At 42.5% G+C, this 26,000-nt stretch overlaps 1 protein-coding gene across 6 annotated transcripts in view; it reads left to right on the forward strand.

Annotated features, from left to right (window-relative positions):
* The first annotated feature begins 6,577 nt into the window (after positions 1–6,577).
* Positions 6,578–26,000, forward strand: part of rab3gap1 (RAB3 GTPase activating protein subunit 1) — a 76,065-nt gene continuing 56,642 nt past the window's right edge. For 4 of the 6 annotated variants that reach the window (XM_054734338.2, XM_054734339.2, XM_054734341.2 and 1 more), the window contains exons 1-5: positions 6,586–6,738; positions 6,833–6,891; positions 7,165–7,219; positions 7,299–7,434; positions 19,062–19,140. In XM_054734338.2, coding sequence (XP_054590313.2) covers positions 6,721–6,738; positions 6,833–6,891; positions 7,165–7,219; positions 7,299–7,434; positions 19,062–19,140 — 347 coding nt within the window. In that variant the 5' untranslated portion in view covers positions 6,586–6,720. Of the gene's footprint in view, positions 6,739–6,832; positions 6,892–7,164; positions 7,220–7,298; positions 7,435–19,061; positions 19,141–26,000 lie in introns of all 6 variants that reach the window. The other 2 variants (XM_054734340.2, XM_054734342.2) reach the window with 1 other exon arrangement.

Below are 26,000 nucleotides of genomic sequence, written 5' to 3' on the forward strand. Positions count from 1 at the left end.
TTCATCAGCACAAACCTATGTGAGCACCTGTTGTCATCTAATGTTGTCATTATTATGATGAAGATGAACAAAACAACAGGAGTCTCCTCCTCAGCTCAGATCAGCCCCATGATGCAGGTATCTGGCTGGAACAGGTGAGCATCACAGTAAACCAGTGGAGCAAACTGAGCTTTAAATATGTTGGTTTTATGCTCTTTTTCTGCTCGAAAACATGAAAGTTAACAGGTGAGATGTTGCATTTTCATTTAAGATAAAATGATATTTTATTTTGTTGTTGGCCCGTGAGAAAAGATTTAACCTACAGTAAACAGGAAGTGGAAAGGCTGCAGATAGATGAATAGAATAGAAAATCCCTTTATTGTTCCTCAGTGGGGAAAGCTAGACGTCACAGCAGCGATGACACTTATTACAGGAGAAAAAAGGAGAATAAAAAATAAGAAAAATGAATAAACAAGAAAACATAAATCCTGAATAGATTTTAAAAATGCTGATTATACCAGAAGTAATGAATACCACTGATGCCTTTTATTTAAAACTGACTTGCTCGTGTGTCATTTGGTTATTCCACATTCAGCGTTAATGCAGAAATAAGTTTGTTTCCAAATTTAAAGGTTCAAAATTGCATAATGTTGATGAAGAAAATGTGCAAATTTGCCGTCACTTTGTCAAAAAATATTAAGTTTGGCCCTCGACTCCGTCCCAGAGTTTCATTTCGGCCCCGTGTGAGTTTGACACCCCTGCCCTACAACATCTGTCTTAGTGCTGGCGGCAGATGTGCCTGAGGAGGATGGTGGCGATGATGAGGGGGAGGCTGGTTTGGAGGATGTCAGCGGTGCACGCTGGCGGGATCAGCTGTGCTGTGAGGTGTCTGCCCTGGAGGAGGTTCCACCGGACCATGACTACTGTTAACAGGTAACAAATGAGTTAATTTACATAATTTTTTTAAACAGTCTAACATTTCACCAATAGTATGTAGATTTTATATTTATTATCTCCTATTTGTCCTATTTATGTTTCAGTCTTGGTCATGTAGCAGCCGTCGACAGCCAGCCCTGCAAACCGATGGACGATGCAGTGGACCGTCAAGTCGCATCTTGAAGCTCTCTCTGCAGACCACCCAGTAGGATGCTTCACTTGTCAACCAGAAAAGAGCCGCCACGGGTCTCAGCTCCAGCACTCCATCCATGACATTCATCTGTTCTGCAGATCCAGCAGCCTGTTAGAGACTTCCTGCTTCAAAGTTGTTGAAACGGTCTTGGAACAGGACACTCAGGTTAATCCTGCACCAAATAGGCGTTTTATTTTTCTTTGTCAGATATTTCTCTTATTTTGTATGTTTACCTTCATGCTTTTGTGTATATAGTATGTATGCAAGTATGTATGTATATATACATATATATGTTATACCATGTTCAGACTAAATTGTTGTAAATTAGAAAAGAATCTTGAAGTCCATTTTAAGTTTTTCAAGGCATTCTCAATATTTTTAATGTCACTGCAGCTTCCTGTTGTCAACATTTACATGAGTGAAACTGGTGCTTTTAATAGTTCACCACCAGTCCACTGTGGTGCTTTTAGAGGCAATTCAAATGCACCCACAATAGGCTACATTTTATGTTTGTTTTTTAGTAAAATGATCAAAATCGCACACTTTTAACAGTGTTTTTTGGACTGTTGGAGATTCATTCAGAGAAAATACTTTTGCAAAGCTGAGCAAAGATTCAATTCAATTCAATTCAAGTTTATTTATATAGCGCCAAATCACGACAAGAGTCGTCTCAAGGCACTTCACATAATAAACATTCCAATTCACAGTTCATTGAGCCAATCAGAAATAATGTTTCCTATATAAGGAACCCAGCAAATTGCATCAAGTCACTGACTAGTGTCAGTGGCTATACAGCAATCCTCATACTAAGCAAGCATGCAGCGACAGTGGAGAGGAAAACTCCCTTTTAACAGGAAGAAACCTCCAGAGAATCCTGGCTCAGTATAAGCAGCCATCTTCCACGACTCACTGGGGATGGAGAAGACAGAACACACACACACACACACACACACACACACACACACACACACACACACACACACACACACACACACACACACACACACACACACACACACACACACACACACACACACGTAATGTGTCTATAGTTATATTGTGATGTCTTAGTAAATATTGTATTTGGTGAAAGATAAACTTTATTGTATTTATCCTAGTGGATCTATAATTAAACGGATAAACTAGTAGTAGCACATCAAGAGTCGATGAAAACAAAAAGTTATTATCAGGAGAGAGAGAAAGTTTTAGTGGTTAGCAGCAGTGTGCTAGTCGATGGCCCCCTCCATGAGGCCACCACAGCTCAGCAGAACATCGTTGTAGCTTCTTCTGGGGAGAAAAACACTTAGAGAGAAAATAAAGTTAACAGATGAAATTGCACAAAATAGTACAGTTAAAGAGCAGACTGTAGAAGAAAGTAGTAGAGTGTGAAAAGTGGTCAGTGTGTCCTCCAGCAGTCTAAGCCTATAGCAGCATAACTACAGAGTTAACTCTGGATAACCTATCCTATTTAGATGTAGGCATGTTGGAGGCAGGGCAAGGGAGAGCCGTCTTTACCGACTGTACACTCCACCTCCCTGTAATCCCCCACTTGTCCAGATTTAGGCTAACATCAGATTTTAACCATAGGCCCTATCAAATAAAAATGTTTTAAGCCTATTCTTAAAAGTAGACAAAGTGTCTGCCTCACGGACTAAAGCTGGGAGCTGGTTCCACAGGAGAGGAGCCTGATAACTAAAAGATCTGCCTCCCATCCTAATTTTAGATATTCTTGGAACCACCAGTAGACCTGCAGTCTGAGAGCGAAGTGCTCGGTTAGGAACGTATGGAACAATCAGATCACTGATGTATGATGGAGCTTGATTATTAAGAGCTTTATATGTGAGAAGAAGGATCTTAAAATCTATTCTGAATTTAACAGGTAGCCAATGTAGGGAAGCTAAGACAGGAGAGATATGATCTCTCTTTTCAATTCTCATCAGAACTCTAGCTGCAGCATTTTGGACAAGCTGAAGACTTTTAACTACATTCTGTGGACTTCCTGAGAGTAATGGATTACAGTAATCCAGTCTTGATGTAATAAATGCATGAACTAGTTTTTCAGCATCACTCCTGGGAAGTATGCTTCTAATCTTAGCAATATTCCGAAGGTGGAAAAAGGAAATTCGACAAACTTGTGAAACCTGGGATTTGAATGACATGTCCTGGTCAAAGATAACACCAAGGTTCCTTGCTTTGTTCTCGGAGATTAATGTAATGCCATTAAGATCAGGCGATTGGCTAAGCAATTTCCTTTTCTGGATTTCTGGTCCAAAGATGAGAACTTCCGTCTTGTCTTGATTTAAAAGCAAGAAGTTAAGAGTCATCCAATTTTTTATGTCCTCAAGACAAGCCTGTAATCTACCCAACCGATTAGGTTCATCAGGGTTAATGGATAAATATAACTGAGTATCGTCAGCATAACAGTGGAAGTTTATCCCATGCTGTCTAATGATTTCACCAATTGGGAGCATATATATAGTAAAAAGAATTGGTCCAAGCACTGAACCCTGTGGTACTTCGCAAGTAACCCTGGAGTATGAAGATTTGTCATGTACGTTTACAAAATGAAATCTGTCAGACAGGTAGGATTTAAACCAGCCTAACGCTGTTCCTTTGATCCCTACAACATGTTCAAGTCTTTCTAAAAGAACATTGTGATCAACTGTGTCAAAGGCAGCACTGAGATCTAACAAGACTAGAACAGACACAAGATTCTTATCTGAGGCCATGAGGATATCATTTGTAACTCTCACTAATGCAGTTTCAGTGCTGTGATACTCTCTAAAACCAGACTGAAATTCCTCAAACAGAGCATTAGTGTTTAAATGCTCACATACTTGGATGGCCACTATTTTCTCCAGGACTTTGGATAAAAATGGAAGGTTAGATATTGGTCTATAATTCATTGGGTCATCTGGATCCAGAGAAGGCTTCTTAAGTGAAGGTTTGATTACAGCAACCTTAAAATCTTGTGGTACATACCCATTTACTAAGGACAGATTGATTATATCTAGAATGGGGGCTGTAACCAAAGGAAATGCATCTTTAAATAATTTGGTTGGGATTGGATCCAAAATGCAAGTTGAAGGTTTAGATGAAGCTAATATTTTTGATAACTCTGAAAGCTCAACTGGATCAAAACGGTTCAAGCACAGATGAGGTTCTACAGTCACCTCTGAAGCTGCCTCACTTACTGAAGAAGAAGAAATCGCATTAGGGAGGATGCTAAAGATTTTGTTTCTAATAGAATTAATTTTACTTGTAAAAAATCCCATGAAGTCATTGCTGCTGAGGGCTAAGGGAATAGATGGCTCAGAGCTACGGTTCTGTGTAAGTTTAGCAACTGTACTGAAAAGCAATTTAGGATTATGCTTATTCTCCTCAATTAATGCTGAAAAATAAGCAGTTCTAGTTTGTTGAAGCTTATTTTTATAAAGCAAAAGACTATTTTTCCAGGACAGGTAGGCCTCCTCATGGTGCGTAGAGCGCCATGTTCTCTCCAATTTCCTAGAGTTTTGTTTTAAGGCTCGTAGATGAGAGTTAAACCAGGGAGCCAACTTCCTGTCCCTAATTACCTTCTTTTTTAAAGGGGCAACATCATCTAATGCCACACGTAAAGAGGAAATCACATGATGAACTAAGGCATCAATTTGTGAGGGGCTAGAACTGAAAATATTGCCCTCTGCTACGTTCCTCTGAGATGCTGAGGACAGTAAAGATGGAACAGTTGATTTAAAAGACGCAACTGCGTTGTCAGATAGAGACCGACTATAGTGAAATTTACTTTCATGTCTCGAGAACTCAGTTATAAAAAACTCAAAGGTTATCAGAAAGTGGTCCGAGAGGACTGGATTATGTGGAAAGATTGTTATTTCCTCACACTCAATGCCATAAGTCAGCACAAGGTCTAATGTATGATGGCAGGAGTGGGTGGAGCTATGTATTCTTTGAGTAAAACCAATTGAATCTAAGATATTAGTAAAGGCTACATTGAGGCAATCATTTTCGATGTCCACATGAATGTTGAAATCCCCCACTACAATGACCTTATCAGTATTTAGCACCAAATCAGATAAAAAATCAGAGATCTGATCCAAAAACTCAGAGTAAGGGCCTGGTGGACGATATAAAACTACAAACAAGAGTGGTTTTACTGTTTTGCAATCTGGATTAGGAAAACTAAGAATAAGATGTTCAAACAAACTGTAGCTATTAATGTGATGTGATAATAGTTTTCAATACTTTCTAAGGGTCTTTATTTGACCACAACTGATTTATCACATTTTAAGACTTTTCAAGACCCAGCGGAATACCCTGTAATAAACAATTCTCATTTGTAAACAAAAATAAAATTGAACAGTTTAATACAGAACTGATTTTATTTAGATATTTTTATTAAATACACGTGTTTAATCTTTATTAACCATTTTTTCTAGCAAACTAAAAAGCCTGTCAAAAGTCTCCCTTCTCTCCTGTGCCCTCTGCTGCTCTGCCTCCCTCTGCACCTTCATGTCCTCCCTGATCAGCTCCAGAAGCTGGTCATCGCTGTCCCTTCTCCTTTTTCTTCCTCCTGGCTGACCATCTTCATCCTCACTCTCCTCCCTAACCTCATCCATGAGGTCAAACCAGGGCCAAGTAGCAGCAGTGGGCTTCCCACTAACCCCTTCTCCTGACCCTGGATACTTGCAATCCTAGATTTAAAAAATATATATAATTATGTCAGTTTACACAAATACCTACAAATCTGTTTAAACATTTTAGATTTAGCATGTATACATGATATTTTTCCCACACACATCTACATACTTTATATTTTTTCTTTAAATTATCCCATTTTTTTTTAGCCTGGATGGGGGTCACCTTCTCCTGGACGCCCATTTTCTCCAGAACAGTCCTAACAAACATGTAAGGAAAAAAAAAACAGGAAGAGAAAAGAGGACAACGGGTTATTCATTCATTCATGTTTTCGTAGAAAAAACTAAACTCAAACGAGTTTTAAAAAGATGAGGCGTTATTGTACCTCCATGCGGAACACTCTGCTCCAGTGAACATGTGGTCCATCTCCGCCCTAAGCTTGATAAAGTCCCTGGTTTTCTCTTTTGTCCCTAAAATACAAACTTCTATTAAAATCAGGGGGAAACGTAGCGGGAGAAGTACGACACCGAGCGGCCGAACATACGAGCCGAGACCGCATTACAAGCACTTTTACCGTAACATTTCACACTAAAATAACGTTCATGTATCACAAAAAGCCCTTAACCTAACAGTTTTCAAGTTTATGCTGACATTTATATGCGCAATCCTCTCCGACATCTCCCGCTTCACTGTCCGCCATTGTTTTTAAAAAATCAGCCGTCCGACCCGCAATGCATCTTGGGAAATGTAAACCACTGAACGATACATCCTTCATCCAGGCGAGGAGTCGTCAGTTCAGACCTGTTCTACACATTCAGTACGCTAGGGGGCAACAATACACATTCTGTTGTCATGGTGGTCAACAAAGATGTAGAGGAAGAGGGACAAACAGGAAATAGTGAAAAACAACCCCCCAAAAACCTCAGGTAACAACACTTAACGCTGACCCTACCCTAAAGGAACCAGACGGGTTAAATATGGCTGCAGACAACGATGTAAGATTATTTCTGAATAAACTCATAAAGTGTTTAGAAAGAGAAATTTCTCCACGCGGACGTGTTAAATCGGCCTAACTCTTTCTCTCTCTAGCAGCTCGAGTCAGAGGTGTTTGAGATAACCGACTTCACCACCGCGTCCGAATGGGAACGGTAAGAACCAAACCGAACAGTCAGTTGTTCAGGTGTCATGCCAAGAAGAGCACCCCTAGCCCCGGTTAGCATGTCTCTTTATGTCCTGTCGCGGGAGCGCGCACAGTGCTGTGCATTCGCATATTGAGGAATGAAACGACACAAACATGAGCGGCAAGGCTACTCTTAAAGTTTGGGTTTGGGTTAGGAACCTTTTCATTCCTATGTAGACGTCATCAATGACATACATGACCCGAGGACGCTCTCCCTCTGAGCTGGACTCTGTCTTTTCAGGTTTGTGTCCAGGGTGGAGGAGGTGCTGACTGGCTGGAAGCTGACTGCAGAAAAGGTGATCTGGTCTTGTTATATTGAAGGAATGAGTGTTGCTTCTGCACCGTGATGAATTCTCACGCTGTCACGTGAAACAGGCTAAATCCACCACCAGGGGCACTTGGGAGGAGGAGTCTGAGGAAATTCACTTTGCTGACTTCAGATTCCACATCACACACTGCTTTCTGAAACAAGAAAGCGAGGAAGACGATTTAACCGACAGGAATGAAGAAGGTACGGTTATTTTAAAATGCACTTGGGACATCGTGTGTTCAGTAAGGTCTGGTGTATTCAGTAGATTTAAAGCATTTCCTCCACACTTTGGTCCAACTCATTCCTAATTGGGTTGGCCCAGCTGATGGCAGGACCCTCATTCAACAACATTACTCACACACAGATCTGTGTGTATGTTGTGCATAGGATAAATTTTATGTATTGTTTGATATTTATCATTTTTTACTTGTGCAAAGAACGTCTGACCATGATCACTACTTAGTGGTAGAACAGAGGAACCGCAATACTGAAGGTCTCAGTCATCCACTCATTTTCCTCGTCCACAAATTAGTCAAACAATAAGTAAATATGTCAGTGGAAAAGCAGCTTTATCGAGTAACTGGTGTAGTGATGCATGGTGTAACCAGTACATGGTTGGTATTGTACTGTAAAAAACCTTGCTTTACCAGTGGTGTTGGTGGGTGAGGGAAGACTTCAATAAATGTGAGAGTCCAGCAGTACCAAACATGGCTAACTTTATTAAGTTACGGTTTAAAGTGACTGTGTGTATTTTCCCTGGCAATAGGGGGCAGTACACAAATCCTGCAAGCAAGCAATATTTTTGTGTTCAAGTAAGTCCTTACCAACAGATGGCCTTTAGGGTGAAAAATCTCTGGGAGTGTAACCTCCAGCGAAATAACGAGCACATCAGACTCCCTTTCATCACTGGCAGCAGGTGAAGAGGTAAATGTGTAAAATAACATTTATTAATGCTAGTTTGTAACCATTTTTTACAAATCAGTACATGCATTTTGTCCTCACGGGCTTCCGTAGAAGGAAACATGGCATTGAATATGGCGTCGCCCAGAGTCATAGACCCACTTCCATGTATTTTACAACATACTTTAATGGTTGTATGTTATGAAACTGGCAATAACTGGGCATCATTTAATTAGTTTCCAACATTTCGACTAGGCTTGGGAGGTATTACGGTATTACGGTACACAGCCGGTGTTAACAAATAGCAATGGTGTCAGTTCCAACACCGTCATAAAAAACGGTGCAGTAGGAGACCAGGATTAACAAATAAGTAAAAAGATACAGATGTGTGAATTTTCTGTTTTACTTAAATAGTTTTATTTATTCTGTCCAAATTTTTGATATGTTCAATAAAATTCATGACTGTGATGTCATCACCTGACAGCGCGGAAAAGACGCGCCGACAGAGACGGTGAGAAAAATGGCAGCCCGTGCACCTGCTGACTGAGTGTCTAAAAGAACCCAACTTCTGCAGTTTGGTAGTATTTCAGAACTTAAATGAGAGCTGGTACACACTGATGAGCTAATTTGTGCAAACAAAAGAGGACAGTGACAGATGCAGGTCCCGTTGGAGCCGACGGTCAGAACAGCAGAGGAGCGAGCCGTAGCTGAGATACGAGCCTTGTTTGGCGCCTGATATTAAAAACACACTTTTCTAGTGGAAATATGCATCCAGCCTTCCCCAGACGTGTGTCTGAGCCACAACTCATCGAAGCAGGTTTTCAGCACTGAGGCAAAGCAGTCGGCCCACAACAACGAGCTCAACATGCAGGTTTTCAGGCAAAAACATCTTTTCATAAGCTGCCGTTTTTTCAAGTTTAGTCGAGCAATAAACAAACATACGAACATACAGTGGGGCAAAAAAGTATTTAGTCAGCCACCGATTGTGCAAGTTCTCCCACTTAAAATGATGACAGAGGTCAGTAATTTACATCATAGGTACACTTAAACTGTGAGAGACAGAATGTGAAAAAAAATCCATGAGTTCACATGGCAGGATTTTTAAAGAATTTATTTGTAAATCAGGGTGGAAAATAAGTATTTGGTCACTTCAAACAAGGAAAATCTCTGGCTCTCACAGACCTGTAACGTCTTCTTTAAGAAGCTTTTCTGTCCTCCACTTGTTACCTGTATTAATGGCACCTGTTTGAACTCATTATCTGTATAAAAGTCACCTGTCCACAGCCTCAAACAGTCAGACTCCAAACTCCACTATGGCCAAGACCAAAGAGCTTTCGAAGAACACCAGGAAAAGATTTGTAGACCTGCACCAGACTGGGAAGAGTGAATCTACAATAGGCAAGCAGCTTGGTGTGAAAAAATCAACTGTGTGAGCAATTATCAGAAAATGGAAGACATACAAGACCACTGATAATCTCCCTCGATCTGGGGCTCCACGCAAGATCTCATCCCGTGGGGTCAAAATGATCATGAGAACGGTGAGCAAGAATCCCAGAACCACACGGGGGGACCTGGTGAATGACCTGCAGAGAGCTGGGACCACAGTAACAAAGGTCACCATCAGTAACACACTACAACGGCAGGGAATCAAATCCTGCAGTGCCAGACGTGTTCCGCTGCTGAAGCCAGTGCATGTCCAGGCCCGTCTGAAGTTTGCCAGAGAGCACATGGATGATACAGCAGAGGATTGGGAGAATGTCATGTGAACAGATGAAACCAAAGTAGAACTTTTTGGTATAAAGTCAACTCGTCGTGTTTGGAGGAAGAAGAACACTGAGTTGCATCCCAAGTAGGGATGGGTACCGAATTCGGTACTTTTTAAGGTACCGACCGAATTCCATAGTACCGACCGAGCACCGATTCACGTCATTTCAAACGGTGCCTCGTTTCGATACCCGTCCATCATAACGAGAACTTGCCTAGACAGCTGCGCATGCGCAAGAGCGTTTTGTCGTCGCTTGCTGTGAACCAGTTGTAAACAGAGCAGCATGGTAGAGAGAACGCACGCTAAAGCTTGGGTCCACTTCACTAAATGTGATGGGTAACTGGGTGATGATGAAACCAGCGACAACTATCTAAGTGAGACATCCTCATCTTAATCTGCTCCTGTAGGTAAATATAATTAGCTTGATATGTTAGCTTCGGTTTCGCTAATGGTGCGTTTGCTTTCTCCTCGGAACTCCGACTTTCCGACTAGAAGAACATGAATGCGCTCTAAAGTTTGGCTTCACTTTACTAAATGCGACGGGTGATTGGGTGAAGATGAAACCAGCGACAACGATCTAAGTGTGAGGCATCGTCGTTTTAATCTGCTCCAGCAGCTAAATAAACTGTTTAAGATAACGTTAGCTTGATATGTTAGCTTTTATTGCTACCATTGTTATCAGCTAATGGTGCGTTCGCTTTCTCCTCGGAAATTTTAGCTTCCCAGTAGGAAAAATCAAATGAAAAAGGACAGCAAAAGGAATGAAGATACGCAGTAAATTTAGTTCACAGTAAAGATGTTCGCTTCAGTTTAATTATCAGCTTATAAAACTACAAGGGCGATGTTAAAATACAAACAGTTGAATGTTATTTATCGTGATATTTATTAAACATTGTTATATATTGAGAAAAATATATATTTAATTATAAAAGAGAATTAAAATAATAAACACTCAAAAGTATCGAAAATTGGTACCGTTAAGTACCGGTATCGATTCGTAGGTACCGGGAATTAGTACCGGATCGATTCAAATGTCAAAGGTACCCATCCCTAATCCCAAGAACACCATACCTACTGTGAAGCATGGGGGTGGGAACATCATGCTTTGGGGCTGTTTTTCTGCTAAGGGGACAGGACGACTGATCCGTGTTAAGGACAGAATGAATGGGGCCATGGATCATGAGATTCTGAGCCAAAACCTCCTTCCATCAGTGAGAGCTTTGAAGATGAAACGTGGCTGGGTCTTCCAACACGACAATGATCCCAAACACACCGCCCGAGCAACAAAGGAGTGGCTCCGTAAGAAGCATTTGAAAGTCCGTGTTGCTCAGCGACAGCCCCAAAACATCACTGCTCTCGAGAAGATCTGCATGGAGGAATGGGCCAAAATACCAGCTAGTCTGTGTGCAAACCTGGTAAAGACCTATAGTAATCGTTTGACCTCTGTTATTGCCAACAAAGGTTATGTTACAAAGTATTGAGATGAATTTTTGTTATTGACCAAATACTTATTTTCCACCCTGATTTACAAATAAATTCTTTAAAAATCCTGCCATGTGAATTCATGGATTTTTTTCACCTTCTGTCTCTCACAGTTGAAGTGTACCTATGATGTAAATTACTGACCTCTGTCATCATTTTAAGTGGGAGAACTTGCACAATCGGTGGCTGACTAAATACTTTTTTGCCCCACTGTAATCAAAATAATAAAAGGAAGGGTCTCCAACCCTCCTCAAGCTTGCTGCAGGAGCCAGCTTTGCACAGATGTAGCAATTCCAGTTGAGTACCACAGAGCATCTCTATGAGCCAAGGTCTAAAGGAAGGTGGGGTTGTGGATTTCCACTTCAGAAGGATGAGTTTTTTACCCACAACCATCCCTAACTGTAGAGCGGCTCACATGTGCTGTGGCAGCTGAAGAGCCTGTGGAAGACATCCAAGAATTGCCGGGGGGGGGGGGGGGGGGGGGGGGGGGGGGGCAGTGGGTTGAATTTTTCTATCATATACATCTGAAAAACATGTAAAGATCGCAGAATGAAGGACAGTACCAGAATAAATACATGTGCTTCTGCTATATGAAACCTGTCACACAGCAGCCTAAGTCGAGAGGCCCAGACTTCCCTCTCCCCAGCCACTTGAGCCAGCTCTTCCAGGGGAATCCCAAAACGTTCGCTGGCCAGGTGAGAGACATAGTCCCTCCACCGTGTCCTGGGTCTCCCTTTACGCCTCCTCCTGGTTGGACGTGCCCGGAATACCTCACCAGGGAAGGCGTCCAGGAGGCATCCTGACCAGATGCCCGAGCCACTTCATGGGTGGGAGTTTTGTATTTGTAAAGCTGTCCTGAATCGTTTCTCAACGGATAAAGAGCTCAGTTCATCCTGAAACGCTTTATGAAACTCCAGCCCAAACCCATCTGGACCCGGTGACTTACTGCTGGGGAATGATTTAATGGCCTCTTAGTTCAAAAAGTGTAAAATCAGATTCCAAATTCTCTGTTGAAGTTGAGCAGTACTCACGTGTGAGTAGAAGGAATTATCCCGATCACATGGGTGTAGCAATCTCCAGATGTCAACTGCTTTCTGTGATTTCATTAGATTATTGATAGTTTGAACGGATGTAATATGTGGAGGGGAGGCCGAAGATTGCCTGTCCAAAAAAGGATAGATATTGACTAATGTAATGGGAAGTGAGTTAATTTGCCCAGATTTGATTGTGAACCTGCCATTTGGGTCAATTTTGGAGGAACTAAGACAAAAAGGCACGGTTTTACAGAAGAGTAGCAACATCCTTGGCTTTAGGTGGAAAGTGTGACTGATAGGTTTGCAAAATCCAATTAGCTCTTAATATCCTAGCTGTGTATCTGAAAGATGACTCTCCTGGAGAAACATTATGTTCGCTTCCAATGATTTCAAATATGAAAGGACTTTGCCACATTTGATTTGGCTATTCAGACCACGAACATGCCGAGAAACCAGGGACGGGAGTCCAAGGTGCTGTTTGAGTTAGAATTTGTCTGTATTATGACACAAAGGTTAAACATTCAGTCTCACAACCCAAAATAGGGGGAAGAAGAAAAAAACCCAGACACCTAAAGCTTACAGAAAAAAGATGAATGGAATCCGTCCACAAAACAAATCCCACCCAGTGCTTCCCCAAAAGAAGCAGGGTTACTCTCAACCGGGCAAATAGTGCAACACCACCTCCTTTTAAAAGCTTATCTTAGGCAAAAGTTTTAATAGAACATTTTAAACAGAAACTGCCTGCATGACAGTCTAATCAAATCCTATCACACTCAACTTCTGTCGCGGGACAAAAGGTCACACCACTAAAGGTTTTCAGTAATGAAAGTCTTAGCTTCCCCCGGGTTGTTAAACAACTTAACTTGTCCCCGGTGGTAAACGTGAAGCTTGGCCAGAAACCTGAGTGTGTGGCGAATCTCATTCTCCCTCAGCAGCTGCAACATCTCGTGGAATCGCCGTCCTTGCTCCGTAACGTCGGCAGTGTAGTTGGGAAAGGTTAAGATGCGGTGGCCTGTGAGATCCATTGTAGTCGGCCTTCCCAGTCGCAAAATCTTTTTTTTTTATCCTGTGCAAAGTGCACCCGGGCGATGATGGTGTGGGCCCTGGTGCTCTCCGGGGGTCTGGGCTTTTAAGTGCGTTGCACCCTGTTGATGATGGCCGGTTTCTAAAATTTGTCACCTCTGAGGAGCTTCAGGGTGAGTTCTGACACAAACTCTGGGTCCCCCTTTCTTCTCTCCTTCAGGAATCCCAACGATTTTTATCTTTTTGCATCTAGATGTTCCCTTGAGGTCTGAGAGCTTGGCTCATAGTTTCTTATTCTCAAACTGTAGATCAAAAACTGAACACTCCATTGGGCTAATGCATAACTTATGGTCTGTAGCTTGGCTCTTGGTTGTGGATAGCCTGTCAGGTAACACTTGCTGGGCCAACAACAACTTCTGAAAACCACTCAAACTTGTCAAACCTCTCATTGATGGACTGCAGAAGCTTGTTTGACATCTTTTGCCACATCAAAGGGAGCTCGTCGTCTTCATGGTCCACCAGCAAAGCCGAACCCTTTTTGCTAGGGCTGCTGTGGCTATTGTTAAACACGGCTGCTCCGATAGCCCATCGTGAACTCTTGGACACGTTTCCTTCCTGGTTCTCAGTGATGGTGCAAGTAAAAAGTGACACAGGATCACTTTTTCACAATGGAAGAGCGTTAGTAGTTCAAAAAGGTGGTTAAATAGTTGTGCTTAAAAAAACATGTCTACTCTTCATCCATCTCACTAGCGCCCCCCATAAGCTGTGTTTTTTAAAAGCTGTTAATATTATTGGGTGTTATGTTATTATTGTTTTAGGAATAGTGTTTGTTGTTCAGTTTCTGAACAGTGGAGGTCCAAACCAACTGTTTGGTAATTCCACTTGAGGCTTACGTCATCATTTTTAAATGAGTCCCGGTAGTACCGTACACCGTGGTAAAATGTGGGTGAAGTTGGACGGTAACAAAATTTCAATACCGCCCAAGCCTAATTTTGACTGGTGTACAGGCTCCACACCAAGCCAGAATAATCTGGCATTGCAACCCACACACTCACAGCAGACTGCACTCAGTCACTCATAACCACTGTGCTGCAAACTTACCTGTGACAAGTAACTTGTATTTGATATAGCGCCTTCTAGAGTCCTGGAACCCCCCAAGGCGCTTTACAACACAATCAGTCATTCACCCATTCACACACACATTCACACACTGGTGGGGAACTTACTTGTGACAAGTGGGATACTATGCCAATAAACACATCCAAACCAGGCTGTCCTCTCCTAAAATCCCTCCTTAAAACCCTCAAAATTTAAAAATATGGACATAGCCTGACTATTGCTCCGCCAGGGGCAAAGTTGCAGCAAAAAAATGGGAGGTTCCCACCACAGATTTTTTTTGACCGAGTCTCACCCAGACAATCTAAAAATGGCAAAAGAGTTGGAGCTGAGGTTGGGGCTGTTATGTTTAGGACAGGGTTGGAACAAATGAAACCAACGTAGCCACAAGCTAACTTATCTGACCCAAGAAGGTAAGAGCTCTGGGGACTGAGGGGTAGCCCACTCGCACGACCAAGCGGTAAAATGACTCCAACGTTGTCGCTTTACTGCATGTTTCTTGCTAAAAACACCTGGAAAAACTCCGTTAGCTTCGAATTAGCATGTAGCTAATGTGCCGCTTGTATCCAACTGTGGAGCTGATCAGATTGTTAGTGCAGTCAATAACCAAAGCTTGCCCTCTTTGTCCAAGCACGAACACACAGACAAAACTAAAGTTCAGAGAGTCAAAATGACCGAACAATTATTAACAATCAATCAATCAATCAATCAATACTTTATTAATCTCAGAGGGAAATTAGAGTTTCAGTACACACAATTCAGAGATCAGACATACATGGGCAAGACACATGACAAGAATTGGTGACTGTGGTCATGCGCAGCCCGAGTCGCGCTACCTTAATAGAGATGAGAGGGTTACATGAGGATTGGTTCAGGTGGAGGGAAAAAAGGCACTTCAGAGTTACCCTCCACTGGGAGGGCAGCTTTGCTCTGCAAAAAAAAAAACACCTCAAACAGATATGCAACAGACTTCAGACAACACAACATAACATGAGACTCCAATAGGAAGGCAGGGGGGAGGCTGGGATCCTGTTTCCCCCAGCGAGAGCAGCCATCTATGGCGCTCATCTACTGTACAGTCACAGGTGGGAGGGAGATCTTGGGAGAAGCAAAGAGCACATTGACTCCTACAGGTTGATGACCTCGCCAGGCTGAAGTCCACCAATCCGAAGGCGGGGGGGGGTGGGGGGGTGGGGGTGGGGGGGTAGGTCGGGTTTTTACAGCATCTGTCTGCATTTCTTCGTGCTCGCCGCTCAAGGCTACCTGGGCATCAGATTCAGATAACAAGGGTTTGTTTGGGTCAGGCTGAGATTATTTTCCTCTCTTCCTTCAGCCTTTAAACTGATCATTTCCAGTCCTTCAGTGAATCCAATTTTGGGGTTTTAAACCTGTCCATACCGTCCGGTGACTCTCTCCGAGATGACATCCATTTTGCGCACTAATACCGGTATCGCAGCTAGAACATTGTCCAGCTTACGATTCACCTCGAGTAACGTCCCAGTCTGAAAAGTCTCCACACGGACGGTGCTTTCCGTGGGTGCGGGTCGCCCTCCAATCGCTCCCGTCTTCCCAAATTTCCAGAAAACCAAATATCCACCCACTCCAATCAGGAGAAATCCATTGATCATCAGGCCGAATATCCACACGTCTTCGATGTCCTCAATGTACAGCTGGCAGAGGCATATGATCTTCCACTCCCTCCAGGAATCCAACATACATCCCACCGAGTGTGTCCCCTGTGGACATGTGGGGGAGCCCCCTGCTCCGTTCTCATTGTTGAAAAAATCTTATCGATCACATTGAATGACCAGTTTATCAAATCCATGGTTAGTGAAAATAGTTTTTCAGAGGGAACCTCAACGTGAGGCTGAGGCCTTTCCCCTTAGCTAGCTCGGAAGTCAAGTGGCTCTGATTCTCATTAATTATTCCGAAATTTAAGCAATTATATTTATGTTTATTTATTTGGCCTAACCTATAGGGCATGTTGTGATCTGTGGGGGAGTACCTGGAGGAAACCCACGCATGCATGGGGAGAACTTGAAACTCCACGCAGAAAGGCCACAGCCAGGTTTCGAACCTGCAACCTTCTTGCTGCGAGGCAACAATGCTACCAACTGCACCACCATTCAGCCCATTTAATTACACTTAAACAGAAGAGTTACAAATAAATTCAGCTAATGAGCTAATGAATAAAGCACCAACCCTAATCCCATACCTCTATAGGGCAGGCCCTTTTAACATTTAATCAGTAATCACACCTTTTATAGCTTCATGCCTATTTTCACATAGCAACAACATCATTGGTCCTAGTATAAGTATTATTCTTACTAGTCATCACTGAAATTAAAGGCATCAACAGCTATTTTGTTACCAATATAATATTATTTTAAGGACATGTTAGTAACTGCTTTAGGAATGAAGTTTGAGAAATGCTGTCTTTAAAAAGCTGGTAGGCGGCCATTTTAACACTTATTATACAGACTGGATGATTTCTCTAGACATCTATAATAACATTTCAGATGAGCAGCAGACTGAAGTTAACTTCTGGGAATGATTTAAAAACATCAGTTGTAGGTAGTAAATATGACAGATATTCAATGTTTCGCCAGGTTGTGACGCTGATACAGCAGCTACCATCATCTCTGTTGCTGCTGATCACAGCTGCTCTCTGAGGGACAGAAAATCAATCAGCTTTGTGTTGATTTTTTAGATTTAATATTATTTTAATGATTTGTAAGTGGTTACTTTAAATAAATAGTCAATAGAATATAAATGTATTCAATAAAATGTAATATTCCATGAAAATATGGACTATCAATATTATTGAGCCTTTAATGTTGGATTGATGATGAAACTACATACTTTGGTTAATCTGGGGAAACAACATTTTATAATAATTAGACTTGGAGACAAAAATATAGTTTAAAAAATCAATTTATTACTATATTAATGATGATGAAAGGCAAATGATTATGAATGGTGATTCACAGTGAAATCTAATGAGACAATGAATAAGCTCTGATGAAACATGACCTGGTGTGTTAGAGTTTTCTAAGGGACTCAGAAAGGTGTGATGCCTGGTTTATAAAATAAATTCGGCTGTTTGTTGGAAAACAAGAACAAACGTGTCAACAGAATGTCTGGTAACTCCGATGAAGACATTCTGTTGAAACGTTAGTTCTTTTTTCTTGCGCCTAATAAATTATAAGATTGAACTGAGAGCTCCGGCCCGCTCCCCATTTAGTTTCGTGCTGTGTCTTATTTATTTGTGTGGGAGTTTTGGGTTGTTCTAAATTGTTGTAACTAATTAATGAAAGGGTTAACAGGATATTTCATCCCCTGTAGAAGTCCAAACATTAGTCGGTAGGACCAGTGGCGCCCACAAGGGGAGGCCAAAAAATTGCTGGCCACCCCAGTGGCCTCAAAAGAGGAGTTTAATGAATCCTATTAATGTTCACACAAACTATAAATTCATCTTTATCAGACATAAAAGTAAAACCCAACAAAATATACAATTAAAGAGTAAACAAATAATCAGATTGAAAAATATTGATTTCTCCTGCTCACCATTTTAACTCATTCACGGCCAGCCGTTTCCAGATCAGAAAGCCCTTCGCTGCCAGCGTTTTTCAGTGTTTTCATAGTTTTTTTAAGAGTCACAGAACGTTGCGCTCTAGGATGATGTCAACGCCAAAACAACCAAAACAAAGAGTAAGACTCACCTCTTACTTCAGGAAGAATTGCACGTTTCGAGCTTTATCCGTTCTTTCGTAATTCGTTGTGGAATTGTGATCGGCAGAAGCTTTTCCGGTTCGCGCCTCACCTTTTTTTTTACAGCAGCGGCCCAAAACGATCTCCTAACACATGGATGTTCTGCTTCCTGATCACGTGACGTGTGACATATGCGGATGAAGATCGGCTTTAGAGCTGGGATGTTTGTTCTCACAGTGCGGGGGCTCGTCCGACGCCCACACAGTAAAAAAATGCAAATGACTGCTTTAGTCGTCAATAGCAGTGAGTGGTTGGATTTAAAATGACGACTTATGGCAGTGAATGAGTTAAAAACAAAAGTTTAGATCTTTATAGTTTTTGAGGATGTTTTTGTCAAAACAGCAATTAAAATGTTTTTAAAAATAAAATAACAGAGATGTCTTTTTCTGAAAAAATTTTATTCTTCAATTTTGAGGTAAGTATGCTTGATGCATCTTGTTTGTTTTTTAAAAAAATGAAAAACAACAAAAGGAGCATGCACTGCATCGCCACAGGCTAAGCTCTCCTAGAGTTACCACACGGACCAATCTGGTTTGCCACATCAAACGTTTTTTCTGGCCCCATTTGGCCACCCCTAAGTGATCTGGGGGTGCCACTGTGTAGGACTAATGGGCTAAAGCTAGTCTGAGCTAATGGGCTAACCAGTAATCAGCATTTTTACATGAGCACTAGGATACAGTAGGTACTTTTATATCAGTATCTGTAATAACAAACACAAACTTTGTTCCTATTGCCAGATATTCTGCCTTCAGCCATGCAAGATCTTCTGTGTATGCAGAATGATTTTCCTCCTAGAGCGCACTGCCTGGTCAGATGGTGAGTTCATTACATTACTTTTTCATTCATATGTTTTAACTTCATATGCAGAAATCAGAGAAACTATACATAAATAAGAAAACCCAGAAGCATTACTTAAATGGTGGTGTTACAATGCGGCCCATGGGACTGCAACATAAATGAAGACATGTTGGGAGTTTTAGAGAAATTTTTTATACAAACAGCCTTTTAAAAGACCCCACTGAAATGGCAAACCCACAGGAACTCCCAAGGTGATGTCTGCACCAAGCAGGCTTCTTTCCTGATGCCCCTCAGCAGAATCAAAGACTGCACACAGCCATGCCAATGGAACACAGAGGGGCGTAACAGGTTGAAATGCAAGTCTCAGACTAATTAATTCCTTATTCTCACTTTTGAACTCAGATAAAATCTTTATGCGATTTTTAGAGACATCACACATAGAATATGGTACCCTAATTGTTTCACTAATAGTTCTTTAAATAACAAGTTCACTCATATTTTTAATACATTTGCAGTAGCCTGTAGTAGGAATGCATGCCTTGTAAGTGGCACTCTGACGAAAAAAGCTCCAGTGTGCCTGTTTCAGGAACTAAAAGTGAGCTAGATCAGACTTCCTGGACACTTGTCTAACAGCCTTCCCTGTCGTGAGTCAAGATGTGAGTCAATGAATGTTAAGTGACAGCATGACGAATATCTGTCCATCTTTTCTAGTCTCTTCACCATCTGTTTTCCATCAGAAGCTAATGCAATAGACAGGTGTTGGAGACTTTACTTCGGGGTCACTCAACCGCATTTTTCGCGCTAAAAATGCTCGGAGAAATTTTTGTTAGCTTTGAGTTAGCATGTATCTAATGTCCTGCTGATCTCCGATCAGTGAACATGAGCTGGCGTAAGAGGCCTGGCTACGATCACATCGGTCTGAGGTTCTGCTTGTATTGTAACAGTCCATATTAGAGCTCCACAGGCGACCAGCACAAGTACAGCCTCACGCGAAGCCATGAGGCTGTACGGGTTGGCTCCCAGCTGCCCTGAAGCTACTTCTTAACTTCTTGGGTTAACTAAGCTAAGCATTGGTTCATTCGTTCCAACCATAACAACACCACCTGTAGCTCCACCTCTTTTTGCTTTTTTGGATTGTCTGGGCATGTCAAGACATGTGACACTGTCAAAATGGTGGTGGTGGGAACCTCCCATTTGGCATCAAAAACATATTAATCAGGCCAATTATTTGTCCAGTATATATGTTGATGGGTGAATCTTGTTGCATTTATCACACTGTTAAGCAGTTAATACTTTTTGGTCTGTGTCGGTGCAAAGACGCACAACACCATTATGCATCGGCTCAAGGGTTCTCTATCGGGCTTGTAGAAGCTGATGGAAACATGCCCAACTACATAACTAACTGTCAAAAGTGACGGAGACCCCAAACTTGTGATTGGTCAGGAAGATATCCATCTATTTTTGGCCGCTTAACCGGGGTTGGGTCGCAGGGGCACTAGCCTAAGCTGGGAGTCCCGGACTTCCCTTTCCCCAGCCGCTTGGGTCATCTCCTCCAGGGGAATCCTAAAGCTTTCCCTGGCCAGCCATGAGACATAGTCTCTCCAGCATGTCCTGGATCTCCCTTTAGGCCTTTTCTCAGTTGGGACGTGCCCAGAAAACTATTCCTCCAACCTGGTGTCCCAGAGCAAAGAGAACCCCAAGGTGCTGTTTAACACCATCAGCAGTATCGTCTTTCCTGCCTCTCCTACAGCCTCCATCCACTCTGTTACAGACTGGGAGAGCTTTCTGTCTTTCTTTGTGGACAAAGTCAGTAAGGTTAGATCTAGCATCTCTCCTTCAGCCTTATCGCCGCCTCTCCCGACTCCAACCCAGCCCATCATCCTAGATAGCTTTGCTCCTGTTTCTTAGCCTGAGCTAACCAAACTAGTTACCGTATTTTCCGGAGTATAAGTTGCTCCGGAGTATATGTGTTGGGTATTTTTATAATTGTACCTTTTTGAGGCCTAAAAGATGCCCATTTTGTGTTATTAACACTTCATGAATCTCTTGTGTTGTCCAACTGTGGCTGTTTGTGAAAGGTTGAACAGAGAAGCTTGTTTGCAGTCAAGGATGTTGATTGTGGATTTCCAGGATGTTGATTGTAGATTTCCAAGGAAACCTCTGTAACCTGAGAAGGCCCGCCTTCTCCTCCATCCTTTGTGAATAAAGCCCCTGACGAACTGGGAGCACATGGAAGTGACGTGGGGAAGCCTCGGATCCTCTGCGTTAACTCTCCATTTATTTTGGGGACTCAGGGTAAAATGTCTTCCTTGTTGTCATGTGTGTTTATTTCAGGTTCCAGGGTTATGGAGATTAAATATTACCTAACATTCTAGTCTCCTGATGGAGACCGCGGGTATGCAGAGCTGGTGAGGTGAAGGCTTTGAGGCTGGAGCAGAGTGGGGGCTGGTTGGTTGAGTCCAGCTTCTCGCATGTTGATTCGCCCACATGGACATTACAAATAAACTCTCTCTCTGTGTGTGTCGTCCTTTAAGGTAATATGGGATAAATCTAATTACCTATCAATATGTCACACCAGCCATAAAATGTATAACAAAGAAGAAAAAAAAACATATAAGTCGCACTGGACTATAAGTCGCATTTTGGGGGGAAATTTTATTATTTTTCTTACAAAATCTGAGAACAAGCATTTCACATTGCAAGACAACTACCGGTAACAATAACAGAATAAACAACCGGGGCGCAGCAGCGTGCCACGGTCTCCAGCAGAGGATGGCGGTGTTTCAAACCCTCCCAGCGGAACAGGGGAGCTCATTCCTGGGTCGCAGCCGACCCGCAGCAGCGCACCACAGGCTGCAGCAGGTGATGACTGTTAACTTTTTATTTGCTGTTGTATCGCGAGAGTACCTGTTGTATCGCGGGAGTTCTGGAAGCCCGGGAGTTGTTGTTGTGTGAGCGGGGAGAAAATGGCGGAGGAATAAAGCTTTTGGCATGAGACGACGTCGTCTTGTATTTTGAATTAACATTGGTAGCAGAGGATGGCTTCCAATTACAAAGTACCACCAAAGCTTGATGAAGCCAGGCCATATGAGTGCTGGAAGAATGAAGTCAGTATCTGGAGACGAGTTACGGAGCTGGATAAAAAGAAACAGGCACTCGCGGTGGCGCTGGGGCTCGAGGGAAGAGCCAGAGAAACGGCCATGGAGATACCCGCGGACGATTTGGACGACGATGCCGGTATGGAAATACTGCTTGCAAAACTTGACGCGGTATTTCAGAGAGAAGAGAAAGACCGCGCTTATGAAGCCTACTCGTGTTTTGACTCCATTACAAAGAACCACAGCGTGTCAATGGCAGACTACATTATAGACTTTGAACAGCGTTATAATCTGATGAAAAGGTACAACATGACGCTGCTTGACGCTGTGCTAGCATTTAAGCTTCTAGATACAGCTCGTCTTGATGAGAAAAGTCGACAGCTTGCACTGACAGCGTGCACGGACTTAACGTTTGCGTCTATGAAGTCTGCACTGAAACGGATTTTCGGAGGAAAAGTAGCCGGAGTTTTCAGCGGAATTCAACTGAACCAAGATCAACTGAACCAAGATGCAATTTTTCTTACGGAGCAAAAAGGTTTCAAATACAAACGAAACAGCGGTGCTTCGTCACGGAGTGGACAGCGACAACCACTACAAGGTACCAACCCACTTGACAAGTTTGGCAAGCGAACAAGATGTGCTATTTGTCAGAGCACTTATCACTGGGCGAAAGACTGTGCTCATCGTAATGGTGACCAAGTAAAGCTAACTGAGGATGGCAAAGTGGAGGAGTGTAACATTACTTTGTACACAAAAGCCTCAATGACAGACTCTGAAATCTTCCTGACTGAAGCACTGGGGTCAGCCATCATTGATACGGCATGTACACGAACAGTTTGTGGTTAGAAGTGGCTAGATAGTTACATGGGTGGCCTCAGCCAAGGCCAAGTAAACAAGTTGTTGCAATCAGAAATCCCCAGCTCCAGACCATTTCGCTTTGGGGATGGTACTGTTGTGTATTCCAGCAGAAAAGTGAAACTTCCAGCCAAGATTGGACAAACGAAATGTGACATTGAAAGGGAAGTAGTTTCTGTTGACATTCCACTATTACTGAGCAAAACGTCTCTCAAGAAAGCAGGGACCGTTCTAGACATGGAGAATGACAGCGTTGTCATGTTCAAGCAGCCTGTTCCCTTAGAGCTCACTAGTTCGGGACACTATTGTGTGGACATTAGAGATGAAAATGCCACAGGAAGCTGCAATGAAAATGAAGTTCTCATGGTAACTGCTGAAATGTCTACAAAAGAGAAACAGAAAGTCCTTGTGAAGCTTCATAAGCAGTTTGGTCATGCATCTGCAGAGAAGTTATTGAGGCTCATCCAAAGCTCTGGTAATACAGATAGGCAATGTGCAGTTATTCTACAAGAGGTCGTTCGTAACTGTGACATTTGTCAGAGATATTGCAAAACCAAGCCGAGACCTGCTGTTGGTCTACCCCTGGCTTCTGAGTATAATGAGACAGTAGCGATGGATCTACATGAGCTGGAGCCCAATGTGTGGTACCTTCACATCATCGACCACTTCACACGCTTCAGCGCCGGCAGCATCGTAAAGACAAAGAAAGCTGCAGAGATGGTCAACTCCTTCATTCACACCTGGATAAGTATTCACGGTGCTCCCAAACGGCTCTACACAGACAACGGCGGAGAGTTCAACAACACAGAGATTCGGGACATGGCTGAAAACTTCAACATTGAGGTAAAGACAACGGCGGGTTATAGTCCCTGGAGCAACGGACTACTGGAGAGACATAACATGACACTTACAGAAATTCTCCTGAAGGTAAAAAAGGAACGAGGATGCGACTGGCACACTGCGTTAGACTGGGCCCTTATGGCAAAAAACAGTATGCTTAATGTACATGGTTATAGCCCACATCAACTTGTGTTTGGACAAAACCCCAACCTTCCTTCGGTGTTGCTGGACAAGCCACCTGCCCTAGAGGGCACAACTGTAAGTGCAAGAGTAGCTGAACACATATCAGCATTACATGCTTCCAGGAAAGCATTTACTGAGGCAGAGTGTTCAGAAAGGATTAGGAGAGCACTACGCAAGCAACTTAGGCCTACAGATGACAAATATGAGGCAGGAGATAAAGTATACTACAAACGAGTCGACTGTACAGAGTGGAAGGGTCCAGGTGTAGTTATTGGGCAGGATGGAGCTGTGGTATTTGTAAGACATGGGGGGACTCTAGTAAGAGTGCACCAGTCAAGGTTGAGTAAAGTGGATGCACAGAGTGGAAATAAACAAACACCACACACTACTACAGATGATGCCACTGACAACAAAGACACAGTTGAAAATGATGACAATGACACACCCGATGGTGAACAGAGTATTAGTGAGGAAGAAGACATCACTACTGACAGAGAAACTAACACTACAGAAAACATGTCTGTCACACAAACTGTAAATGAGCCCTCTACACCCACTGATCCTGTCTCCTCTGCAAATGTAAAGTTAAGGGCAGGACAGCTGATCACTTTTACCAACAGAGACAACGGTGTTCAACACACAGCCAGAGTGCTAGGCAGAGCAGGAAAAGCAAAAGGGCAATACAAAAACTGGTACAATGTGCAATATCTTGAGCATGATGGTAGTGAAGGTGAAAAGAAAGCTGTAGACATGTCACTTGTTAATGGTCTTTGCACAGACGCTGAAAACAAAGATGCAGATGTACTCATAACAAAAGATATTTCTTTTGATTCTGCCAAGCAGCAGGAGATTGAGAGCTGGCAAAGTAATGGTGTGTTTGATGAAGTGAAAGACCTGGGTCAAAAATGTGTGTCTACTAGATGGGTCTGTACACTCAAAGAAACTGCTAATGGTGTCGTCCCAAAGGCTCGACTTGTGGCACGGGGGTTTGAAGAGATAAATACTAAAGAACTACAGAAAGACTCTCCAACATGTGGGTCTGAGTCTCTCAGACTTGTGTTTGCTGTTATATGTCAAAACAAGTGGAGAGTAAATTCAATTTACATTAAATCTGCCTTCTTGCAGGGAATGGAACTGTCAAGAGACATTTATCTTCGTCCCCCACCTGAAGCTGGCAAAGTCAAGGTTTTATGGAAACTGAAAAAGTGTGTTTATGGACTTGCAGATGCTTCACTTTATTGGTACAATAAGGTCAAAGACATTATGCTCAAAACTGGTGGTAAAATATCACAGGTTGATCCTGCAGTGTTCTATTGGCAGAATGACCAATCTGAGATTACAGGAGTGCTTGCATGTCACGTTGATGATTTCCTTTGGGCTGGTTCAAGTCACTTTGCAACTCATATCATTCCTGTACTGAAATCTACCTTCCTTGTGGGCCGTGAAGAACATGACAACTTTTCTTATGTTGGTATGGACATTTGTGCAGTTAACGATGGAATAGAGGTGCATCAACAACTTTACATTGACAACCTACAACCGGTTCAGTTACAAGCAGCACGTGCTGTACAGAGAGAAGCTTCCTTAAGTGAAACAGAATGTGAGCAACTCAGGTCAAAAATAGGACAGATTTTGTGGGTTGCCAAACAAACGAGGCCTGATGTTATGTTTGACACATGTAGCCTTGGATCCAATATCAAACATGCAACTGTACAGTCTATTCATGAAGTGAACAAAGTTATCCGTAAACTTAAAGCAGAGAAAGTGACTCTTAAGTTTCAGCATTTGGGTAACAGTGAGGATTTGGCTTTGGTTATTTTCAGTGATGCTTCATTTGGCAACCTTCCTGACGGAGGTACCCAAGGAGGGACATTAATCGTCCTCATGGGTAAAGGAGGAAAG

The sequence above is a fragment of the Nothobranchius furzeri genome, chromosome 16 (genome assembly GCF_043380555.1).
Source record: "Nothobranchius furzeri strain GRZ-AD chromosome 16, NfurGRZ-RIMD1, whole genome shotgun sequence".
Lineage (NCBI taxonomy): Eukaryota > Metazoa > Chordata > Actinopteri > Cyprinodontiformes > Nothobranchiidae > Nothobranchius > Nothobranchius furzeri.